Raw genomic sequence first — 21,200 nt, forward strand, 5'->3', positions numbered from 1 at the left:
TATATGTATAATATATAAATATTTTAGAAAACATGAATTTTTGCTTAACTAAAAAAATTATGACATTTTGATCCCACTTGCTTGACTTAGTAGGAATAGAACCCTAGATTTCTTATTAAAAAATAGATATGCAGCAAGCAACAAAGGTTTACTGTATAGCACAGGGAACTAGAGTCAATATCTTGTGATAACCAATGATGGATAATATTTTCAAAAATAATGTATGTGTATCTGTATAGCTGAATCACTTTGCTGTGCACCTGAAGCATTGTAAGTCAACTATATTTCAATAAAATATATATATTTAAAGTAATAATATAAAGAGGAAAAAGAGCAGTCTCTGTAAATGTGTCCACCAATTAGATAAGTAATTGGGAATATTTTTATTCTTGGGTCCAATTGTAAATGTAGACTTTGACATAAAATAGGAAAAGAGAAAGGGTGAACCTGCCTAGAGAATTTTATTAAACTGATCATTTTGCAGATCTAAGATATACTCTTCTATATTTTTAGGAAAAATATACCTTGTTTACAAAATGTTTTTAAAATATTTTCTTTTAAATGTTATTAAAATCCACGATCTTAACAAATTCTCTGAAGAACTGATGCAATGAGAATAAATGTGGCAATCACTAGTGAATACATTTAAATAAAATATCTGCCTTCAATTTATACATTTTGTTCTAATAGAAATACTGATTAGGCTTGTGATTTAAATATTTATGCTCCTTACTAAATATAAAATGTCTTTTAACTCTGGCATTGTTCAGAATACTCTCAAAGTAATTATGGTCTCTCTAAAAATATCAAATAACTCTCTGTTGTTTTTTTTTCTTTTTGTTTTGTAGGTGAGCTGTCAGTTCAGTTCAGTTCAGTCGCTCAATCATGTCTGACTCTTTGCGACCCCATGGACTGTAGCACGCCAGGCCTCCCTGTCCATCTCCAACTCCCAGAGCTTGCTCAAACTCATGTCCATCGAGTTGGTGATGCCATCCAACTATCTCATCCTCTGTCGTCCCCGTCTCCTCCCATCTTCAATCTTTCCCAGCATCAGGGGCTTTTCCAATGAGTCAGTTCTTCGCATCAGGTGGCCAGAGTATTGGAGTTTCAGCTTCAGCATCAGTCTTTCCAATGAATATTTAGGATTGATTTCCTTGAGGATGGACTGGTTTGATCTCCTTGCTGTCCAAGGGACTCTCAAGAGTCTTCTCCAACACCACAGTTCAAAAGCATCAGTTCTTCGGTGCTCAGCTTTCTCTATAGTCCAACTCTCACATCCATACATGACTACTCGAAAAACCATAGCTTTGACTAGTTGGACCTTTGTTGGCAAAGTAATGTCTCTGCTTTTTAAAATGCTGTCTAGGTTAGTCATAGCTTTTCTTCCAAGGAGCAAGCATCTTTTAATTTCATGGCTGCAGTCACCATCTGCAGTGATTTTGGAGCCCAGAAAAATAAATTCTGTCACTGTTTCCATTGTTTCCCCATCTATTCGCCACGAAGTGATGGGGCCGGATGCCATGATCTTCATTTTCTGAATGTTGAGTTTTAAACCAACTTTTTCATTCTCCTCTTTCACTTTCATCAAAAGGCTCTTTAGTTCTTTGTTTCTGCCATAAGGGTGGTATCATCTGCATATCTGAGGTTATTGATATTTCTCCCAGCAATCTTGATTCCAGCTTGTGCTTCATCCAGCCTAACATTTCTCATGATGTACTCTGCATATAAGTTAAATAAGCAGGTGACAATATATAGCCTTGATGTACTCCTTTTCCTATTTTGAACCAGTCTGTTGTTCCATGTCCCGTTCTACCTGTTGCTTCTTGACTTGCATACAGATTTCTCAAGAGCAGTCAATAAAGCAGAAGTAGATATTTTTCTGGAACCCTCTTGCTTTTTTTGATGATCCAACAGATGTTGGCAATTTGATCTCTGGTTCCTCTGCCTTTTCTCAATCCAGTTTGAACATCTGGAAGTTCATGGTCATGTACTGTTGAAGCCTGGCTTGGAGAATTTTGAGCATTTCTTTGCTAGCATGTGAGATGAGTGCAATTGTGTGGTAGTGAACATTCTTTGGCATTGCCTTACTTTGGGATTGGAATGAAATTGACCTTTTCCAGTCCTGTGGCCACTGCTGGGTTTTCCAAATTTGCTGGCATATTGAGTGCAGCAGTTTCACAGCATCATCTTTTAGGATTTGAAATAGCTCAACTGGAATTCCATCACCTCCACCAGCTTTGTTCATAGATATGCCTCCTAAGGCCCACTTGACTTCACATTCCAGGATGTCTGGCTCTGGGTGAGCTATAACTTGGTCTAAAATACACCAGGGTTGTGAATCCACAGGACATTGCTTTGTTCTCAAGAACCCACAAAACCCAATCAAAATTTAGATATATTTAGATATCAAACTAAGAGTTACCCTATTCCAAGTTCAGTTCATTCCACTTAAACAATGTAAGAATAATTACTGTTTCTAAGTACTATACAGAGATAACAGCCAGACATTTTAATAACAGACACAGCACCGCACCCATCAATCAGAAGGGATGCTAGACATAGTATTGGAGGAACGTCCCAGAGCCCCTCCTTGTTTCTCCATTCCACACCCCACACCCCTCCACCCCAGCTCCCTGGCATTTCTCTTTCAGTTGCTAGATGCTGGGGAGTAAGGGGATGGGGAATCAGAGTGGCTATTTGCCTTCCAGTATGGAATTGGTATTTTAATAACCAGTGTGGCTATACTGGTGTCCTAACTGAATACCAACGCTGGGCAGGAGGGTTTCTACTGCGGCATGAAGTCTTAATGATGTAGCGTTTCTTCAAAGAATGGTTTCCTGTTATCTCCAGGAATTTCTTCTGTGCTGACAGTATTCCACTGTGCAAGTCTTGTTGCAGATGTATGGGCAATAGTAACAACAACTGATATACCTTTTGGCAGACCACAAATGTAAGATGGACTCCAAATGCATAGATGTTAAAATGTGGGAAAAGGTGCATCACATAATCTATGAACTACACTTTAAGATTTGTTTTATTTCCTTTCTGCTTCCATCAATCCCCTCTTTTCCCTAACACCTTGATTTTGCCGATTGTAGTTTTGTTGACCCTTTTAGAATCAAACTACTGAGGTTCCCAGGAGATGATTTGTATCCTCTGTTTACATGAGAAGCTAAGGGTTTGGGTGGCCACAGGCAAAGAACTGTTGGTGTGCATTGACAGAATGTTTTATTAATTCTAACCTTTCCCAGCCCAAGCAACCTCACTGTGTGCCACAGAGCGCCCTCTTTGTAAGGGGCTGGAATTGCTGGGAAAGCGGTAGTGGCTTCTTGGTGCTGATAGAATTGGGACATAAAATTAGGGTATGTTAATCCTTGGAGATTTAGGGACAATTACCAGTTATATGTGATATTCTATGTCCTGGAACAACTCACTTCTAGCATATTAGGAATACAGATGCATATTTGGGGAGAAAAGCAAGAATGCAAACAGTGCTTACTGGTTCAGGAAGAAAGCTTTAGCAGTGTTACAATGGATACATCCACAGTGTAAATAGAAAAGCAAGAGGGGGATTTACCTGATATAAACACACTGTTGTCCTCCTCAAATCTGTCTCCACTAAATATCGCCCATAAAAGGGCTTTGTAAACTGTGGAGCACTAGACAAATGTAAGACTGTGTGTGTGCTCCCTCCAAAAGGGAGAGATCACCAACTCTCACATAATCCCCACCTATGCCCAACTCTGAGCACTTTCTCTGAGCTGTCTCTTCATTTCTGATTTAAAGAAAGATTCAACAAACAGGAATAGAAATAACAATGTGTTTGATATGATGTAGGAATTATTCAGAAATAATTGTGCTTATACTCCCTCCAACTTAACTCTCATATTCTTTTGTTGAATTTATTTAATCTCTATATCCTCTTCCTTCTCTGGAACTAGGGCTCCCAGAGTAAAACTTCTTTCTTGTTCCTTTAATTAAATGAATTAATTATCTCTTTTTTCACAAATTCATTTTTCCCTTCTCCCTCCAGAGGCTCTCACTTTTCACCTGACTGAAATTTTTTGGGTTACAGAAGTCTTTCCCTTGCTGGCATTTTATTTTGAAGTGTTTATTTCAATTCAACAAATATTTGAACAGTGGAATTGCTGGAGGGTCTATGCTAGACGCCACAGGGGGTAAAATAGATAAATGTCATAGTCCCTGATAGCGCCGACCTTCAAAGGGCTTAGTTGCTAATCAGGAAAACTAAGAAAACTGCACAGATAACCATAAGGCAAGGTAGAGCACCTTATGCAGGTACAGGCGGAGATTACACTTAAGACGGGCGAGGATTTCCTCTGAAGAGTGCTCTGTGGTTCTCCTTGTTCGCTTACTTGTTTCTGTCAGTCATTTCTTGTACACCTCAGAGTTTTCTTTCTAAATGTTACAAAATTATTCTTTCCTGCAAATCCTCTGGTTTTCTACTACATTTCCCTGTTGAACTCCTAAATTCATGCTTGGACTTTGCAAATATGCTTTAGGCTTTTTGTTTGTTTATTTATTTTTAATTGAAGGGTAATTGCTTTAGAGTATTGTGTTGGTTTCTACCAAACATCAACATGTATCAGCCACAGGTTAACCCATGTCCCTTCCCACCTGAACATCCCTCCCACCTCCCTCCCTACCCCACTCCTCTTTTCAATCAAAAGGAACAGTGGTAAGAAACTGTAATTTAACTAGTGTTTTGTTTGTTTGTTTTATCTATTTTGAATGGCCTTGACCTTATGAGTTGACATTCCTGTCTGTGATTTGCATGTCTCTTCTCTGCCCCGACCCTTGAGCACAGCACATATCCAGTGGCCTCAACAGCAGCTCCCCATTATATTTGTCCTTTACTCGTTTCTGTCTTGATATCTCTGAAAATCCAGACAGGAAAATTCCTCAAGTCACATAGTTTTCTCAGTTTTTACCCTGTTTTCCTTTATCTCCTTCCAAAATCTCAAATTGACCTAAGTCATGGGCTTCTCCAGGAATAAAGTTCTTTTTAATGTTTAGCCACAGTTAGGGGGCAAAAAAAAAGTAAAGTCTTCATAATTCTTGGGGAATTGTGTTAGTGTAAAGTGATACTTCCCATGATTTATATGTATATAGGGGCATCTGAGAAAAAAAGCATATTCATTCCTGTCTTGGTTGACTAATGGACAGTTTTTTTTTCTCTTTTTCTTCACAAGCAGAATCCAGATTTTGCTCAGGCTCCTCCTAGTGGACATATTCTTAAGAGGAGGCTGGAGGTGGATCTTGATCTCATTACCCACCACAAACACAAAGTTTAGACACAGACATGATGAAATACTGGCAAATCAGATGAAAGGGAACATCTTCTGAATGGCTTCACGAAGTTTTCTTTACTTAAAAATGAAGATGCTCTGTTTTCTTGCATCGTCACCTACAAGGAATGCTAGAAAGCATCACTACCACTTAGTATTCGTGACAGGAGAATAACTGGAGACCACAGAAAAGGGAGACAAACAACAGTTTCATCCCAGAGTCATTTTGTTAACCAACCCTTGGCTTTTCTACAACTAGACTTCTTGGGTGAGGTTATAAATATTTTTATTGTTTGCCACTATTACTTGGGCTTTCTGTTAATCGCAGTTAACCACAGATATTTTTCATTACAGATGTAAATTATTTTTGAAATATACAAATTATTTTGTTAAAAGCCTAAGATAAAAGTCATGAGTATACTGTTCTGTAGGACAGTAAGGAGTACGGTATCTAATCTAACAACTTTATTTCAACAGTCTCTGCTGCCTGTGAATCTTTTTTTCTTTGATTCTCCTGGAACCAACTTCATCATTTTTTCGATTTCCCCATTAATGAGTCAATACATCTTTGATGTGTTTTCATTCTATAAGTTACATATGTACCTTTTTGAAAACTGTAGTTAAATAGCATTATGATTTCAAATTTTCTACTGAATTTCAAAGTGGCTTTCCACTTGAAGTTAATTCAACTCTTTTATTTACAGAATTCCTGTTTCCCTGTGGTAGAGGATGCAAAGGTAGAACATAGGGATGAGAGGAAAGACTAGGAAGCATCATACAGTATTTTCAGTAATTTCTAGGCTTGCTTAGTAGCTACTGGGTACCCTAAGGATTGCCCTGGCCAGTACAAAGCAGCCTTGAAGTGTGAAGTCATTATAAAGACTTTCCAAGAGCCTGTGTTCATTCAAGATTCTGATGATACAACTAGAAAAGCCTACAGTGGTTATCAGACATAGCAGATATCCTGAAGAAAAAAACAAAAAACTGTTGAGGCACCAAGTCTTGCTGGAAACAACCTATTTATCAATAATCAGTTATTACTATGGATTATTAAGGGCAACGCTCACTCATGTTTCCTTGGGAAACACGAAGTTTGACGTTTTTATTTTTAAATGAACAATTAATAAATGGAAAGGACTAAAAAAGGTTTAATTCGAGGACTGCCTCTTAAAATTCTAGCTCCTTCAGTCTTAACACATGTCATTAACAGACTGTACTGAAATCCCATTTCAACATCAGGGAGACTGCTACTAATCTGGAACTTTTCTCCTGTGACCTTTTACTCTTGGATTGAATAATAATTCTCTATATATTTCAGAACACTTTGACATTTTCAAAGAGCGTCCTTCATTCTTTCGCTGTGTGTATTAACATCCCTGTAAGTTGGCAGGTGACGTTCGGAATCAGGATTTTGAATGCCTAGATCTTGGGATTCCCACAACTAAGAAAGCTGAATTGCAATGTTGGTTCTTTTTTGGAATCACCTAACCACTGTGGGCAAGGTGAATTAAAAGCCCTGGGCGCGAGACATGAATCCACCATTTTTTGTTGCTTAGTCACTTTGTGACTTATTTCTTTGCTTCTTAGATAAGCCGAAGAATTGAAGCCCTGCCTTTCCAGGTATTAGAATAATCAAGAGGCTGGACTTAGCATGGAGTTCAGCACACGGCGGCACTGCTTAAAACACAGCAATTAATCAACACTGGACTCCCTCCCCGGGAGCCCCCACGGAGACGCCCTGGGTGCCAGGGGGACAGAAGGCAGCGGAGAGGCCACCGAGCGGCTCACCCCGGTGGAGGGCGAGCCCCCGCCCTCCGGAAAGCCGCTCCGCTCGGCGCTCACTCCGCCCTCAGCCGGCCGGGGCGGGGCCGCCGTTCCCCTGGCAACGGGACGCGCTGCGAAAGACCCTCTGGAACTCCGTCCGGCTGCGCTGTAGCTCCGAGAGCAGACGCGGGAGGCCGAGTGGGAGCAGGTGCGGGACAAGCGGCCGCGCTCGCAGTGATCGCTGGAGGCGGTGGGCGCCTCCCGGGGCGCGCGTGTGGAGGTGGCCCGGCCTACCCGGGGCTGCGGAGGGACGCGCACGGGGAGCCGGCCGGTCCCGCGCCTACTCGGACGTCCCCGATGGCAGCCCAGGTGGCAGCCCGAGAAGCCCCGACTCTCCGCCTCACCCCGGGCGTCGGCTCGGAGGCCGCCGGCCTGGTGGAGTTGGAGGAGGAAGACGAAGACGAGGAGGTGGCGGCGGCCAGGAGAGCGCGGAGTTTTGCCCAGGACGCGCGGGTGCGCTTCGTCGGCTGCCGCCTGGAGCAGTTACTGGGCCTCCCGGAAGAGAAATGGAGCCGGCATTTGGAGAGTGAGGACAACCGGCAGGTTCTGGGGGAGTTTCTGGAGAGCCCCAGCCCAGCCTGCCTCTTCTTCAGCGTCGCCACTGAGGGGCGGCTCGAGGCGGCCCAACAGGTAAGGGGTGAGCGGACCCGGCCACACCCCGCGTCCAGCCTGACGGGCACCCGGGCGGGACGGGCCCGTCGCGCCTCCTTGGGTTCCTTCGGGACATGTATTAGGGCTCTTAAGAGTAAATAAATAAATAACTTCTATCAAGTGCCTGCCCCCGGAACCCAGGTGCGTCTGCTCTGCTGTTGAGCGGCTGTTGGTTAGTTTTCTAGAAGGTCAGCCTTTGAGCCTGCAAAAGCCGCGCGTTCTTTAGCTGCCTGGTGTTAGGCGCAAGGTGAATTCTCTGTGCCAGATAACTTTACTGTAAATCGTTCTTGGATCACTCTGGAGCCACATGTGGTGTTTGGCAGAGCCCAAATGGCTTGTCATGGCTCAGGCTGCCTGTCAACCACACTTCATCCCAGGGGATAATATTGATACTTAGTCTTAAAAAAAAAAAAAAAAAAAAAAGGATTGCCAGCAGTCTTCGCTCAGGACAGTGTTTCTTTTTCCTTTTTTCAATTTGACTTCTAGTACACTTGAACGTTAACGAGTTCAGTATTTGTACTTCTACGAATACAGCATCTGTACTTCTACGAACACTTCTAGACTTTGAAGAGTTTGGAGCAAGATTTATTGTCTTGAGATACTTTGCTGTTACGTTGTAAAGTGGTACCATCATCGCTAGATGTGGTCGATTATAATGGCGGGGATCCCAGAGAAAAAAAAACTGGAGTTTTACCTTAGAATTTTATGAATTCCGAATTTTGTTTGTTTTGCTGCTCTCCTAGTTTTACTTTTAAAAGTTTGTCAGAGTAGACAAAGAGAACACTTTAGTATTAGGTTAAATAGTCATGATATCTGAAGAAATGACTTGGTAGTCATGAAAATGCTAGAATATCTTGATTAAACACGTCTTTTTTTTGCTTTGAGGGTAGTAATCAAATGTAACCTCTTGGTCTTTATCTCAGTTGGGCTTATTTCTAACAGGAAAAGGTTATACAAAAGAATAACCTTTGCTGAGATGGAAACATTTCTAATTTCTCGCTGTATTTGTTTTTAATTATGAGACTTTATGGTATATAATAATCTTCTGAAAGGTGATATTCCACACCAATAATACTGTGAAATTAGCTTTATAAAAGAAAAAAGAAAACTGTATACACGTTGCAGAGGCACAGTGGAACAATCTTATTTATAAAGGTAGGCAAGATGCCAGATTTTCTCATGCTTGCAATCCAGTTACAAGTTAGAGATAGTACATCTTGTTAACATGGAAGCTACATTGTGGGCTTAAAATAATTATGTTGCTCTTGTTTCAGATTCCAAGAGATGTAAAACATAAACTTGTTTATATTGCCAAGAAGACTACTGAAAACATTGGAGTAAATGACTTCTCTCAGACAGTTTTATTTGGCGAGTTACCTGCCTCATCTCTTGGACACGTAACTGCTTTCCTAGATGAGGTACTGGTCTATCCTTAATATTTTAATATTTAATTTATCTTCGTGACACTTGAAATTAATTCAGGATAACTGGCTATTAAAAAGAATGTAGCAGCTGGTCATCTCATTAGCCAGGTGGATGGAAAATGATAGCATTTAGATTGTTCCTGAAATGAGCTGATACTGATGCTGACATTCAACAGGTGGTAATTTGTAGGATCATCCTTTACCTCTTTCTTTCTAAATAATGGAAGGAAATTAAAAAGCAACTGGAATAGGCTTCTGCACTTGGCTAAAGTATTAAACTTCCTGTTCAGAGTTTAAAGATAGATATACACTTTGAAAAAGTGTGTTATCAGTTTTTACGATTCCTGTTAGTTTCTAAGTGCACTCCTGAGGTAATGGAAAAAGATAACAGACACAAAGTATTAGGAATGAGCGCCTTAAAATTCCTTTTCTCCCCTTCAGTCAGAGAAGTGCTCTCCAACCCATGTTACCGGCACTCCAATGTTCCTAAGAACCACTTAGGGGTTTTGGTAAAGGCAAACTGAGGCAGCAGGTCTGTAGTGGAGCTGCTGCTGTTTGTTCACAAACCAGCTTTGAGGAATAGCATACAAAATGACTGAATTTGGAAGAACCGGAGCAGTGGTTTTCAAAGTTTGCTGAAGATTAGCATCACCTGGGGAGCTAATGTAACTCCACTGCCCAGGTCACACATAATACCAATTAAATAAGAATGTCTCGGGGTGGGAGCCAGGCTGCAGTAGTGGTTAAAGATTCTCAGGTGATTCTGTGTGTGTGTGGGGGCGGGGGGGGGGGGGTTCGTCACTCAGTGGTGTTCGACTCTTCGACCCCCCCATGGACTGGTAAAAGGCTCCTTTGTCCATGGAGTTCTCCAGGCAAGAATACTGGAGTGGGTTGTCATTCCCTTCTCCAGGGGATCTTCCCGACTGAGGAATCCCACCGGGGTTTCCTGCATTGCCGGCGGATTCTTTACCATCTGAGCTACCGGGGAAGTCCAGGTGATTCTAATGCACACCAAATTTGGGGAAACAGTATCACTAAACTAGGTCTCATTAGTCAAAGCAGTCTTGCCAAGACCGATATTTAATGTAGGAGTAATTGCCAACATACATATTTATTACTGAACATTTGTCAGACTCCGTCTTTCACACGTCTTCTACTTCCTGAGGCTCCTCTGCTTGCTTCTTGAAAAGTATTTTCAGGCCGTCTCTGGATTAGGTAGGGCTTCTCTCCCCCAACCTCAGTTCTACCATGGTTTCCCTCTATTGAGTTTCTATAGTGTTAGCTGATTTCCAGAAGACACTAGGAAGAGAGTTTTCTATCTTAAGCACTTGAGACGGTTTTTGTTATGTCACAGGTGTTCAGGAGATTTTTACTGAACTGAATCTGATGAAAGGGTTTCACATGGACTGTAAATGACCTTTGGTCACGGGAATCCAGGCTGCCATCAACTGGACTTACAAGTGCAAAGCTGCGCTCCTTATTGGAATGCTTTCTCTACCGTCTGTGACAAAAGATAGAAAACTCTTTGAGGCTTCTCTGACCTTTCTCTGCATAGCCCCCTGAAAAGTTTAAGTGAAACAGTACACTGTCCATGAGTTTATCTGTAGAAGACATAAAACATTCAGAACCTCATGGGTTTAGGTGGTTTGGGAAGATTCTAATTTATTTAATTTTGCTTGAGGATATGAGCATTGGGACGAAAAAAGTGAGGACATCACACTTTCGATGTCCCTTGGGTGTCTTTGTGGACAAGACTTAAATTCGGAATGAAGGGGCCCTAAGGCCTGGCAAGAACCCAAATTCTCTGTGGTCTGACCTCCCTGTGACCTCTCAACTCATTTCAGTCTCTGACTCCCGGCTTCCTTGTGAAGGTTCCTTAATTATTTCAGGCACACTGTAGCCCTGGGGCCTTTGCTCTAGCTGTTTCCTCATCTTCCCCAGAATCCACTCAGCCTACCCATTCACGTCTTTTTGCTCAAATCTCTCTTGTCTGTGAAGCCGCCCTCCAGATGAACAGGGATCTTTGAAGGGCCCGGACCCAGGGTCAGGCAAGTGAGGCACCCAGCTCAAGAGGAGAACTTCCAGGGAGGTGAGAAGAAACAAAACTCGTTAATCCAAGTTGAATAATAGTTTAAGGCAGTTTTTTGTGTGTGTTTTTTTTTTTTTTTTTGGCCACACCACAAGACTTACAAGATCTTAGTTCCCTGACCAGGGATTGAACTCAGGTGCTAGCAGTGAAAGCATGGAGTCTTAACCACTGACTACCAGGGAATTCACTAAGGCAGTATTTTAAAAAATAAAAATTAATGCAAGTAAATCACTTTAAAAATAGGATCACTAACAGTGCCATGCCAAGTCATATTGGAGCCTAAGGCAAAATATCAGTAACACTCATCTTTATTTAAAAAATGTCTATTTTTATCAGTTTGGGATTAACTTTTATTTAAAAAATATTTTAAAATATGATTCATCTTATTCAGTTGTTGAGCTTTCCTGGTAACTCAGGGATGAAGAATCCACCTGGAATGCAGGAGACTCAGGTTCCATCCCTGGGTTGGGAAGATCCCCTGGAGAAGGAAATGGCAACCCTCTCCAGTATTCTTGCCCAGAAAACCCCATGAAAAGAGGAACCTGGCAGGCTACAGTCCGTGAGGTCGCAAAGATTCAGACACAACTTAGTGACCAAACAACAGCACATCAAGTTGTTGCCTGTGGGTTTTTTGTGGCCTCTCATGTTTTGTTCCGCAGTGAGTGCCTTACTCGCCTTACCCCAGTCACGGCTCTTGCTCTTTCCTCGCTGTGTGCTTGCTCTCTGCGAGCCCGTGGACTGTAGCCTGCCAGGCTCCTATTCTTCAGGCAAGAATACTGGAGTGGGTTGCCATTTCTTTCTCCAGGGGCTCTTCCCAACCCAGGAAATAAACCCACGACTCTTGCGTCTCCTGTATTGGCGGGCAGGTTCTTTACCAGTTGAGCCACTGGGGATGAGTCCCAAACCCCCAAGATTCTGCCTGACACATAGTAAGAGTTAGGTAAGTTCTTGTTAAATGAATGAAAGGTAAATAAGGGCTAAAGGTATCCTCTTCTAAGAGACAAAACAGTGGAGCTGCAAGATATTTTTTAGAGGAAAAGTATTTGGTGTATGACCTCCGTTATCTCCATTTGAATTTTTTTGACATTTATGACAACTGCGGGCCTATTAGCATACAAATTCCCAAGTGTCCCTTTGGGCTTTTCACTTGGAATTTGTATGCTAACAAACCCACAGGTGTCATTTGTTCCTTTAGTCAATGCTTTTTTATTACCTATTTGGTACCACTGACAGAACACACTTGGCAGTTAGTGATGACCTTTCTGCCCTCAGAAAGCATGCAGTCTAACTAGGGAGGCAGACAGCTGAACAAACAGGGATACGGCGTGGTGGGCATTGTGGTTTCAGCAGGATGCTGAACATCTTACAGAGTTGTCAGGGAAGGTAGGAAGTCTCAACTCGAATAGGTTACAGGTCTTGATTTGCCTGAGTTGGTTCCAGTCTCCTCTGTTACAGATCAGATGACATCTGCTGATTCTTGGTGTTCATTTTTACTCTCAAAAGCATCCACAGTTGTATGGTAAATTATTTGTTGAAGGTAAATCATTGTAAATTATTTGGTAAATTGTTTGTTGAAGGTCAGGGAGCAGTAGCTAGGTGTGGAGAAGGGATGAAGTGAGAAGCAGTGCAAAGGCCCAGAGGTGAGGAAATGCAGATTGCATTTTTAAAAAAACAAAGTACATTAGTACAGTTAGACTGGGGAAGAAGAACTAGAGGGTGGTGAGAAATAAAGCTGGAAAGGCTGGTTAGAAAATTAACACCCCTGCAACTTTTTCATCCAGGTGGTTGCCATCAAAGCCAATTGTCAAACCCACATCCATGTATTTATTGAAAGATGATAGTGGTTATGCACGTTCTCTGAAGGTGCATAATAAAATTAGGACAGATTTCATTTAAAAGTTTGAAATCAAATGGGCCCTTTGTGACTTGCATTCCAAACTAATTAACTACTATCTTTCTGGGTACTTTCTGGTACATTAAGAAGAAAAACATTTAATGCAAGGATTGGTGAATCGGTGACTAAATCAAGGACCAAAGAGGGACTATGTTACTGAAGTAGTGATTGGGTTGAAAAGTGTTGAGGGAATTTTCCAGTGTTGTGGTTCTTATACTGGAGTAAATTAAAGGGATGGACCAGGTGTTTGAACAGAAGATGAGAAAAAGTCATTTATGACTTCATATTTATTTTTTTCTCCTTTAATGACCTAATATACTGTAATTTATATTCAATGTTGTATAGTCTTTGAAGTTTGACACAGGTATACACTGATAAACAGTAATTTATGTTGATAGGCTAGGCTCTCCCAAACTTCTCTTCCCAGCCCTGATCTTTCTCCTGAACTTCAAGCTTGGACTTCCACCACCCTACTGGACATGACACTTACTGTGTAATAGACATCTCAGATCTAATGTGTGCAAAATTTTACTCCTGATCTACTGTTCAATATAATATGTGTCCCTATATGCTATTATTTTAACTATATTATGTAATTTAGCAGAAGTGTTAAAAATGTCATGCAGTTATTTAAGTATTATGTTGACCCATATCTTGAAAGAAACAATAACTGTAAATGTTTCTCAAGCCAGAATGAAAATATGATTTGGCTCTTAGAATTGGTGTCTGGACCACATTCCTATACATTTCAATTTAATAAGTCTAGCAGAAGCCTAGGCTCCTGTATTTTGAAGTTGTTGACCAGGTAATAGTCTCTACTGATTTAAGAACTGTTGTTAAAAGGAAGATGCCAGTTTCAAAGAAGGATAAAGAAAGTGAGTAAAGAGAATGCCAGCAGACTTTTTTACCTATGATTGTATATCCACTAGTAAACATGTCCAAATTACTTTGGTTCAGAGAAAGTTTGGAGGTTTTTTTTATAAAGCATAAAACCTAGACAGAAAACTTCCAGCTAAAAAAAAAAATGCAGATTAATTGAATTCCTTTGTATGTGCTTGTTGCTAAGGAGGTTTATTTTCACTACAGAGCACATCCCAGGTCAACTTGTTTGAAATGATGTTCATGGAGATACCCTAGCCCTCTGCTTAACTGCTCTACAAAGCATGTGGCTCAGAATTGCATAACAGTTTTATCTATAGCTTATGACACAAATATTTAATTTTAAAAGAAGTTGGTCTTGTCACAGAACAGTAAATAGATTGAAAGTTTGAAATAGTATCCAGTAAACTGGAAGTGTTGAAGAACCGGAATTATCCCTATCCCTGACTTTTAGAAAAAGCTGTTGATACTGGGAATTGAATCTAGAAAGCAGTTGTTCAGTGGGTCAGTGCACGGGCAGCTCAGCAAACCTAAGTCTTCAGTCTCGTTTCCAAAGCTCTTCATGCACCGCCCCCTGCTTTCCTCACAGACCCTCTCCTTGGGGGGTGCTGGCTCCAGTTTCAAGGAGGCCAGACTGGAACTTTCTCAGAAGCAATGTACTCCTTTAGCCTTCAGTGATTTTGCATCAGTGTTCAGGTTTCTACCTGCCCTACTCGTTCATCTTTAAGATTTAAACCGCATATCAGCTTTGCTGGCAAGTCTTCCCTAATACCCCTCCCAGTCAGAGATGGGTGTTTTTCCTGTGTTTTCCACATGACAGGAACATGTGCCTCTCACGGAAGTTCTGACCCTCAGAGCTCAACACACTACTTTGTTTTGTTTGTTTGTTTTTATTGAAGTATAGTTGTATTAATTTCTGCTATAGAGCAAATTCAGATATATATAGAGAGCAAGATTCAGATATATATGTTCTTTCCCATTATGGTTTATCTCAGGATATTGAGTATAGTTCCCTGTGCTCTACGGTAGGGCTTTATTGTTTATGCATCCTCTATATAGTAGTTGACATCTGCTGATCTCAAACTCCCCATACATTTCGCCCCAGCCCTCCTCTGCCTTGGCAACCACAAGTCTGTTCTCTGCCTGGGAGTCTATTTCTGTTTCATAAGTTTAATAAGTTTATTTGCATTCTATTTTGGAGTCCACATATAAGTAATACTACATGGCATTTGTCTTTCTCTTTCTGACTGAATTCACTTAGTATGATAATCTCTAGGTCCATTCATGTTGCAAATGGCTTTATTCCATTCTTTTTTATGGTTGAGTAGTATTCCATTGTATATACACATACCACATCTTCTTTATCCATTCATCTGTAGATGGACATTTAGATTGTTGCCACCGAAAGACACTATTTCTTGCTAATCTCCTAGCTCAAGAAGTAGTGGGTACAAAGCAGGAAAATATAATACAATCTGGACATATTTGTTTTATCCCCATTGGAAAATGAACTGAATTTTCAGTTTGTAGTTAACTAGAAGATTGTGTTCTCAAAATCAACTTTAAAAAGGTAGGCTGTTTTCTAAGCATTTTAGCTGATGGAAATTTTATGGCTAATGCTGAAAGTCTAGACAGACTGTGTCAGAAAGAAATGTTTACAATTAGTACATATTGGAAAAGAATGAGGAAGCAAGAAGAGACCAACTTCACGAACTCAACAAACTATCATTACTTAGCATATGCTGGGCTTTGGGAACACAAAAAATAACTTTGGAGGTTTCCCACACATATAGTTTCATTGATATTCCCTTAATTCATTCAACTTAATGGTTGAAGGAATTCCAAAAAAAGGTTCATATGATTTAATAAATATCTTTCTATCAAAATTTAATCCACTGGGGTGTCCCTCAGAGCTGGACAAGATTATTTGCTTCTGCCTCCATGTGATTCAAGAAGATTTTTTTCTATTAGTACACCTGCCAATGTGTTCAATTTGCACTAAGAAAGCAGTTTACTTACTTGACATGATTTTGCTTATTTCATATAGGGTCTGAGTTACTGGGAGCCTCCATAAATGTTTGATAAATATGTAAATGAATGAACAAGCAGTGTAGTACTTCCACTTTGAATTTGTCTAATTGGTTAAGTCTAAATGGGTCACTGACTTTGTCATCTGTTTGTAGATTTGATGTCACAGGAGGACATTTATGAAATTGAAATTGAGTGGTTTAGTTGCCAATCTTGTGTAACAAAATCTTTGAAGGAGGAAGTTGTCTGTAAATTAATTTTTCTGCTGCTTAAAATGTTTTTCTTTCTCTAGATTTTAGTGCCAATTGTTTCTAATAAGAACAACCATAAATCCTGGTCATGCTTTATTTCACAAGACATGGAACATCATATAGAAGTCATGAAAAGTAAAATGCATATTTTTAGGGGCAAAATGTTGAGAAGAACTCTTCTACCAATTCCCACTATTGCAGGAAACATTGACCTAGATCAGAAATATTCAGAGACCAGGTACGTAATGATACAGTTTACCCAAGATATCAAAATGGAGAGCTGATATACCTACTTAATATCACACCCCTGTAACACCCCCATGTTAGCAATATAGGAATATTATTGTAATGATAGCACATTTTAAAAATAAAAAAAATAGTTATTAAAATACTAAGTCCTGTCCTTAGTCAGATGAAATGATTGATTTTTGTATTATATTATTAATCATTTCAGTGTTTGCAGACTGGAGCCAAATGAAAGGAGAGTACTCCATGCAATTGAATCAGTGGTTATTAAATGGTCACATCAAATCCAAGAAATCATAGAGAAAGATTCAGTGCAACCTTTGCTAAATGGTCTTCACTCAAATCCTCAAACTGAACTGGATTTCTGGACGATGAGAAGAGAGAACCTATCATGCATTTATGATCAAGTAAGTAGAGAGCCGTAGAAATTGCTTGTCAGTTGAATTAGCAAAGTCACTTGTTGAATTTGGTGCCCCAAAGCAGTGATTTCCAATAACTTTAAAGGTTCAACACACTGTCTTTGAATGACTTACTCAGTTCTTACTGCAAAATTCTCTATAGTATGCATTCTTAAAATTAATGGGTATTAAAGCTGAATTTGCCTTTTTGAAAATATTTTGACAGCATATGAGTAATTGGAAACACTTTGTGGCATAGGAAGTGTGGTTCCCAAGGGAAATGTTGAAGATTTTTATGATTTAATTAATCTAGTTGATATAATTGATTTGGGAAAGGAGTAGGCTTTGCTTAGTGGAGAGATGCAACTTTAGAAGAACGAACTGGTTCCTCTGCTACTGTTTGCCTTAGAAGTTATTCAGTTTAATGTTCTAAAAACTAAGACATTCATTCACATGTTCACCTATCTCTTAGAGATTTTTCTGAAACAGATTTTATATGGAAATTTATTATCTTACATATATAATAAAACGTAAGTTAGGTTTTTAAAAAGTCAAATAAAGACCTATAAATGTAAAATAAAATACAAGCTTAAGGAAAAAATGTTAATTTTAAAAATTATTTTCAACTTGAAACCAGGTACGTCTTTGAGTGTTAGATACTGTGTGTATTGTGCATTAATGGAATACAATTTAAATTTTTTTGCAGAATGCATTTATTTAGTCATTAATCTAGGTTATATATATATCTCAATTTAGCTTCAGACTCCTGTTATCCTCAAAATGGTTAAGATCCTGAAAAATAAGCAAAGCAGCTATTTTCCAACATTGAAGGACATTTTCATGGCTGTGAAAAATGGTAAGACTCGTGTTCCTTGGCCTGGATCAGTGTCCCTCCTGATCTGACTCCTCCTGTTTGCTCAGCCTCCTTCTACCCTTGGTATGCTCATGAAATGATTGCACTTGACTCTTCTAATGGTAAATCCACCTTAATCGTCTACGATTTATTCTTCAGCTATTAGTAAACCATTTAAGTACTTACTAAAGAGGATCTAGAGTGAACTTTTCAGTGAGTGTGCCTGTGTGAAGGGAAAAGGCTTTTGGTATTTATCAGGAAGCAATTGAATGCCCAGCATGGATATTATCTAATCAACAGTTGGGCTGCAATTAGTCCAGTTATTCCCCAGTAGAATCTCCGAATTTGCTTACGTTCCACCATTTATTTAACTCCTAAGAATGCAAAATCATCATTGAAGATTTAACACCCAGAGAGGAGGGTTTGTTCGTTGAATTTCCAACAGATAATACATGCACATTGTTTAAAGCCAGAAATTATAAGATGGTATTTATAATTTAAAATATAAAAGTGCAAATTCTGCTTATCTTTTCAGTACCCAGTTTCAGTCTCAACCAGGAGTAATCCCCTCCATAGTTTTTTGATTTCTGTTCATGTTTCTTTAGGCATGTGTAAGCAAATATGGATATGATCCATGATTCTAAAGTTTTAAATGATAAAATTGTAAGATAGCATGGCCCCATAGCTGGTTTTTGTTTTGTTTTTTTGGCTATGTGCACAGCTTGTGGGATCTTGGTTCCCAGACCAGAGACTGAACCCAGACCCTCAGCAGTGAAAGCAGAGTCCTAACCTCCAGACCACCAGAGAACTCCTGTTTTTGTTTCTGACATTAGAGAATTATTTTTAAATTTTTAATGTGTAATACATGGAAGGTCAGAAAATACTTAAAGTTTACTTTGAGGAAGTTATGCTAACTCTTTAGGCTTTTCTCCATAAACTGTTGTCTTAAGGCCTCTTTTCAAACAGAGGGGAATTAGATCTGAGTTTCTGCCCCAGATCCACTCAGTACACTATCTTTTTGCGGAGTCTCTGGTTTCCATTGGCCAAATTGGCATATTAAAACTTTGTTTGCAAATTGTTGCAAGGATTGAAACACTGTTTCGCAACGCTAATACCACTGACACTTTGGGTGGGGTAATTCTTTGTTGTGGGGAACCGCCCTATGCATTGCAGTATATTTAGCAGCATTGCTGGAGTCTACCCACTACCCCCATGCCCATTATGACAAAAAGAAAAAAAAAAAAAAAAAACTTAAGACATTGCCAAATGACCCCCAGTGGTGAAGACCTCCCCTGGCTGAAATCCACTGAACTGAAGATTTGATATACAGTACAAAGTACCCAGCTTCCTTGGTGGCTCAGTGGTAAAGTGTCCACCTGCCAATGCAGGAAATGCAGGGGACGTGGGTTTGATTCCTGGGTTGGGAAGATCTCCCAGGAAAGGATATGGCAATCCAATATTCCTGCCTGGAAAATCCCCTTAACAGAGGAGCCTAGGTGGGCTACAGTCCATGGGGTCGCTAAAGAGTCTGACATGATTTAACAACAAGTACAGAGTACTAGGCACACAGTAAGTGTACCCTCCATAAACAGAAGCTGCTTGTGTTTTTTTCTGTTAGTAAGATTTAACATTTTCTTTGGCTACAAGGTCTGCAGGAATAAATCCCAGGGATCCTTAGAACCTTATGAACATACAGCCTAGAGATTCAGGGAAAAAACACTTTGAGTAGAGCAAGTGGCCCAAAGCCGTTGTTAGAAGGCCCTCCCCAGCGATTTCCTGGGGGCTCTGTAAAGTCACTAGATATGCTTATCACATTTTAAGGTCACTTTACCTATTACATGCAGTTACTTGATTTTGAAATTAATATTGAAAACACACTCATTTCAGAACATGAGTGCATCTGGGATAAAAATGGTTCCTGGACCCTCTCTTTCGTCCCAGGTCTTTGTTAGGTGGACAGATATGAGTTACTTGTCAAGTAGAGTACTGTGAGTGGGTAGATATCTGATTCCGACAGCTAAAAAAAAAAAAGTGTAGCAGGTTATTTTGTTTTTAATCTCTAACAGGAGTATTTCGGGATACACAAGATAACAAGAATTTAGTTTCCTTCATATCCTACTTTCATAGGAGATGCCTTTCAGTTAAGCAAAAGTATTTGTAGCCTCAGGAGTAAAATGGAGTCTGATGGAAATCTATTTAGGGCCATCAAAAGGGCCAGTTTTAAGAGAAAATTTGAATTAGATTAAGCAGTAATTAGTAATAGTTAACTATTTAAATTTTTTTCATATAGCTTTAAAAAATATACCTATTCCAACATGCTTAACAATTTTTTAAAATTTATTTTTAACTGAAGGATAATTTCTTTACAGTGTTGTGTTGGTTTCTACCAAACATCAATATGATATGCTTAATAATTTTTAAATTTGAGGTAAAATTCTAAAGAGTACAGTTCAGTGGCATTTAGTGTATTCACAGTATCCTGTAACTATTGCCTTCGTCTATGTCCAAAATATGTTCATCACCCATGCCTCAAAGTTTCAATAGTTATATTTTGATTAATAATGTAATAGAAAATTTTTTAGTCATTGTATAAGTTGCTCTCATAAGATAGAAGAATGAAACAATAAATGATTAAGTTGTGCTGGTAGCAAGTACCTAGGAGGAATTAAATCCTGCTGATGAAGCTTGTGAGTCTTCAGTCACAATTTGCTTGTGCTGTGAAGGTGAATATTGAATATGCCCAGGCTCTTTGGAAGGGTTCTTACAGCCAGACAATATGTGAAGCTTTTCCTAACCTGTCATGTGTCAATTGTAGGATAAATAATCTAAAAAGAGGCAACATTTAAGTATAACCATGTTGTTTTGCATCATTGTCTTGAGCTTGTGAAGTGAATTTAGATAGAAGAGACTGCCTCACATTAATGGTGGTTTCCTTTCAGCTCTGCTCGAAGCCCAAGATGTGGAACTTTACCTGAGACCCCTGAGGAGACACATTCAGTGTCTCCAGGAGACGGAATTCCCACAGACCGGTGTATTAATTGCCCCGTTATTTCATACCATCTGTCTGATCTGGAGTCATTCCAAGTTTTATAATACCCCTGCTCGGATTATAGTTTTATTGCAAGAGTTTTGTAATCTCTTCATTGACCAGGTATGTAGCATGAAAAAATAGAGTCAATGAGAATTATTGCCATGTGGTAGGTTTTACTGGGGTTTTTCTAGTGGCTCAGCAGTAAAGAATCTGCCTGCAATGCAGGAGACCAGATTTGATCCCTGGGTTGGGAAGATCCCCTGGAGAAGGGAATGGCAACCCACTCCAGTACTCTTGCCTGGAGAATCCCATGGGCAGAGGAG

General features: G+C 39.8%; 1 protein-coding gene across 1 annotated transcript in view; it reads left to right on the forward strand.

The window, feature by feature from the left end:
* The first annotated feature begins 7,143 nt into the window (after positions 1 to 7,143).
* Positions 7,144 to 21,200, forward strand: part of DNAH11 (dynein axonemal heavy chain 11) — a 350,658-nt gene continuing 336,601 nt past the window's right edge. The window contains exons 1-6 of the mRNA XM_043872240.1: positions 7,144 to 7,763; positions 9,059 to 9,202; positions 16,391 to 16,587; positions 16,804 to 17,002; positions 17,750 to 17,849; positions 20,786 to 20,997. Of these exons, the coding sequence (XP_043728175.1) occupies positions 7,431 to 7,763; positions 9,059 to 9,202; positions 16,391 to 16,587; positions 16,804 to 17,002; positions 17,750 to 17,849; positions 20,786 to 20,997 (1,185 nt within the window). The 5' untranslated portion in view covers positions 7,144 to 7,430. The remainder of the gene's footprint in view (positions 7,764 to 9,058; positions 9,203 to 16,390; positions 16,588 to 16,803; positions 17,003 to 17,749; positions 17,850 to 20,785; positions 20,998 to 21,200) is intronic.

The sequence above is a fragment of the Cervus elaphus genome, chromosome 18 (assembly GCF_910594005.1).
Source record: "Cervus elaphus chromosome 18, mCerEla1.1, whole genome shotgun sequence".
Lineage (NCBI taxonomy): Eukaryota > Metazoa > Chordata > Mammalia > Artiodactyla > Cervidae > Cervus > Cervus elaphus.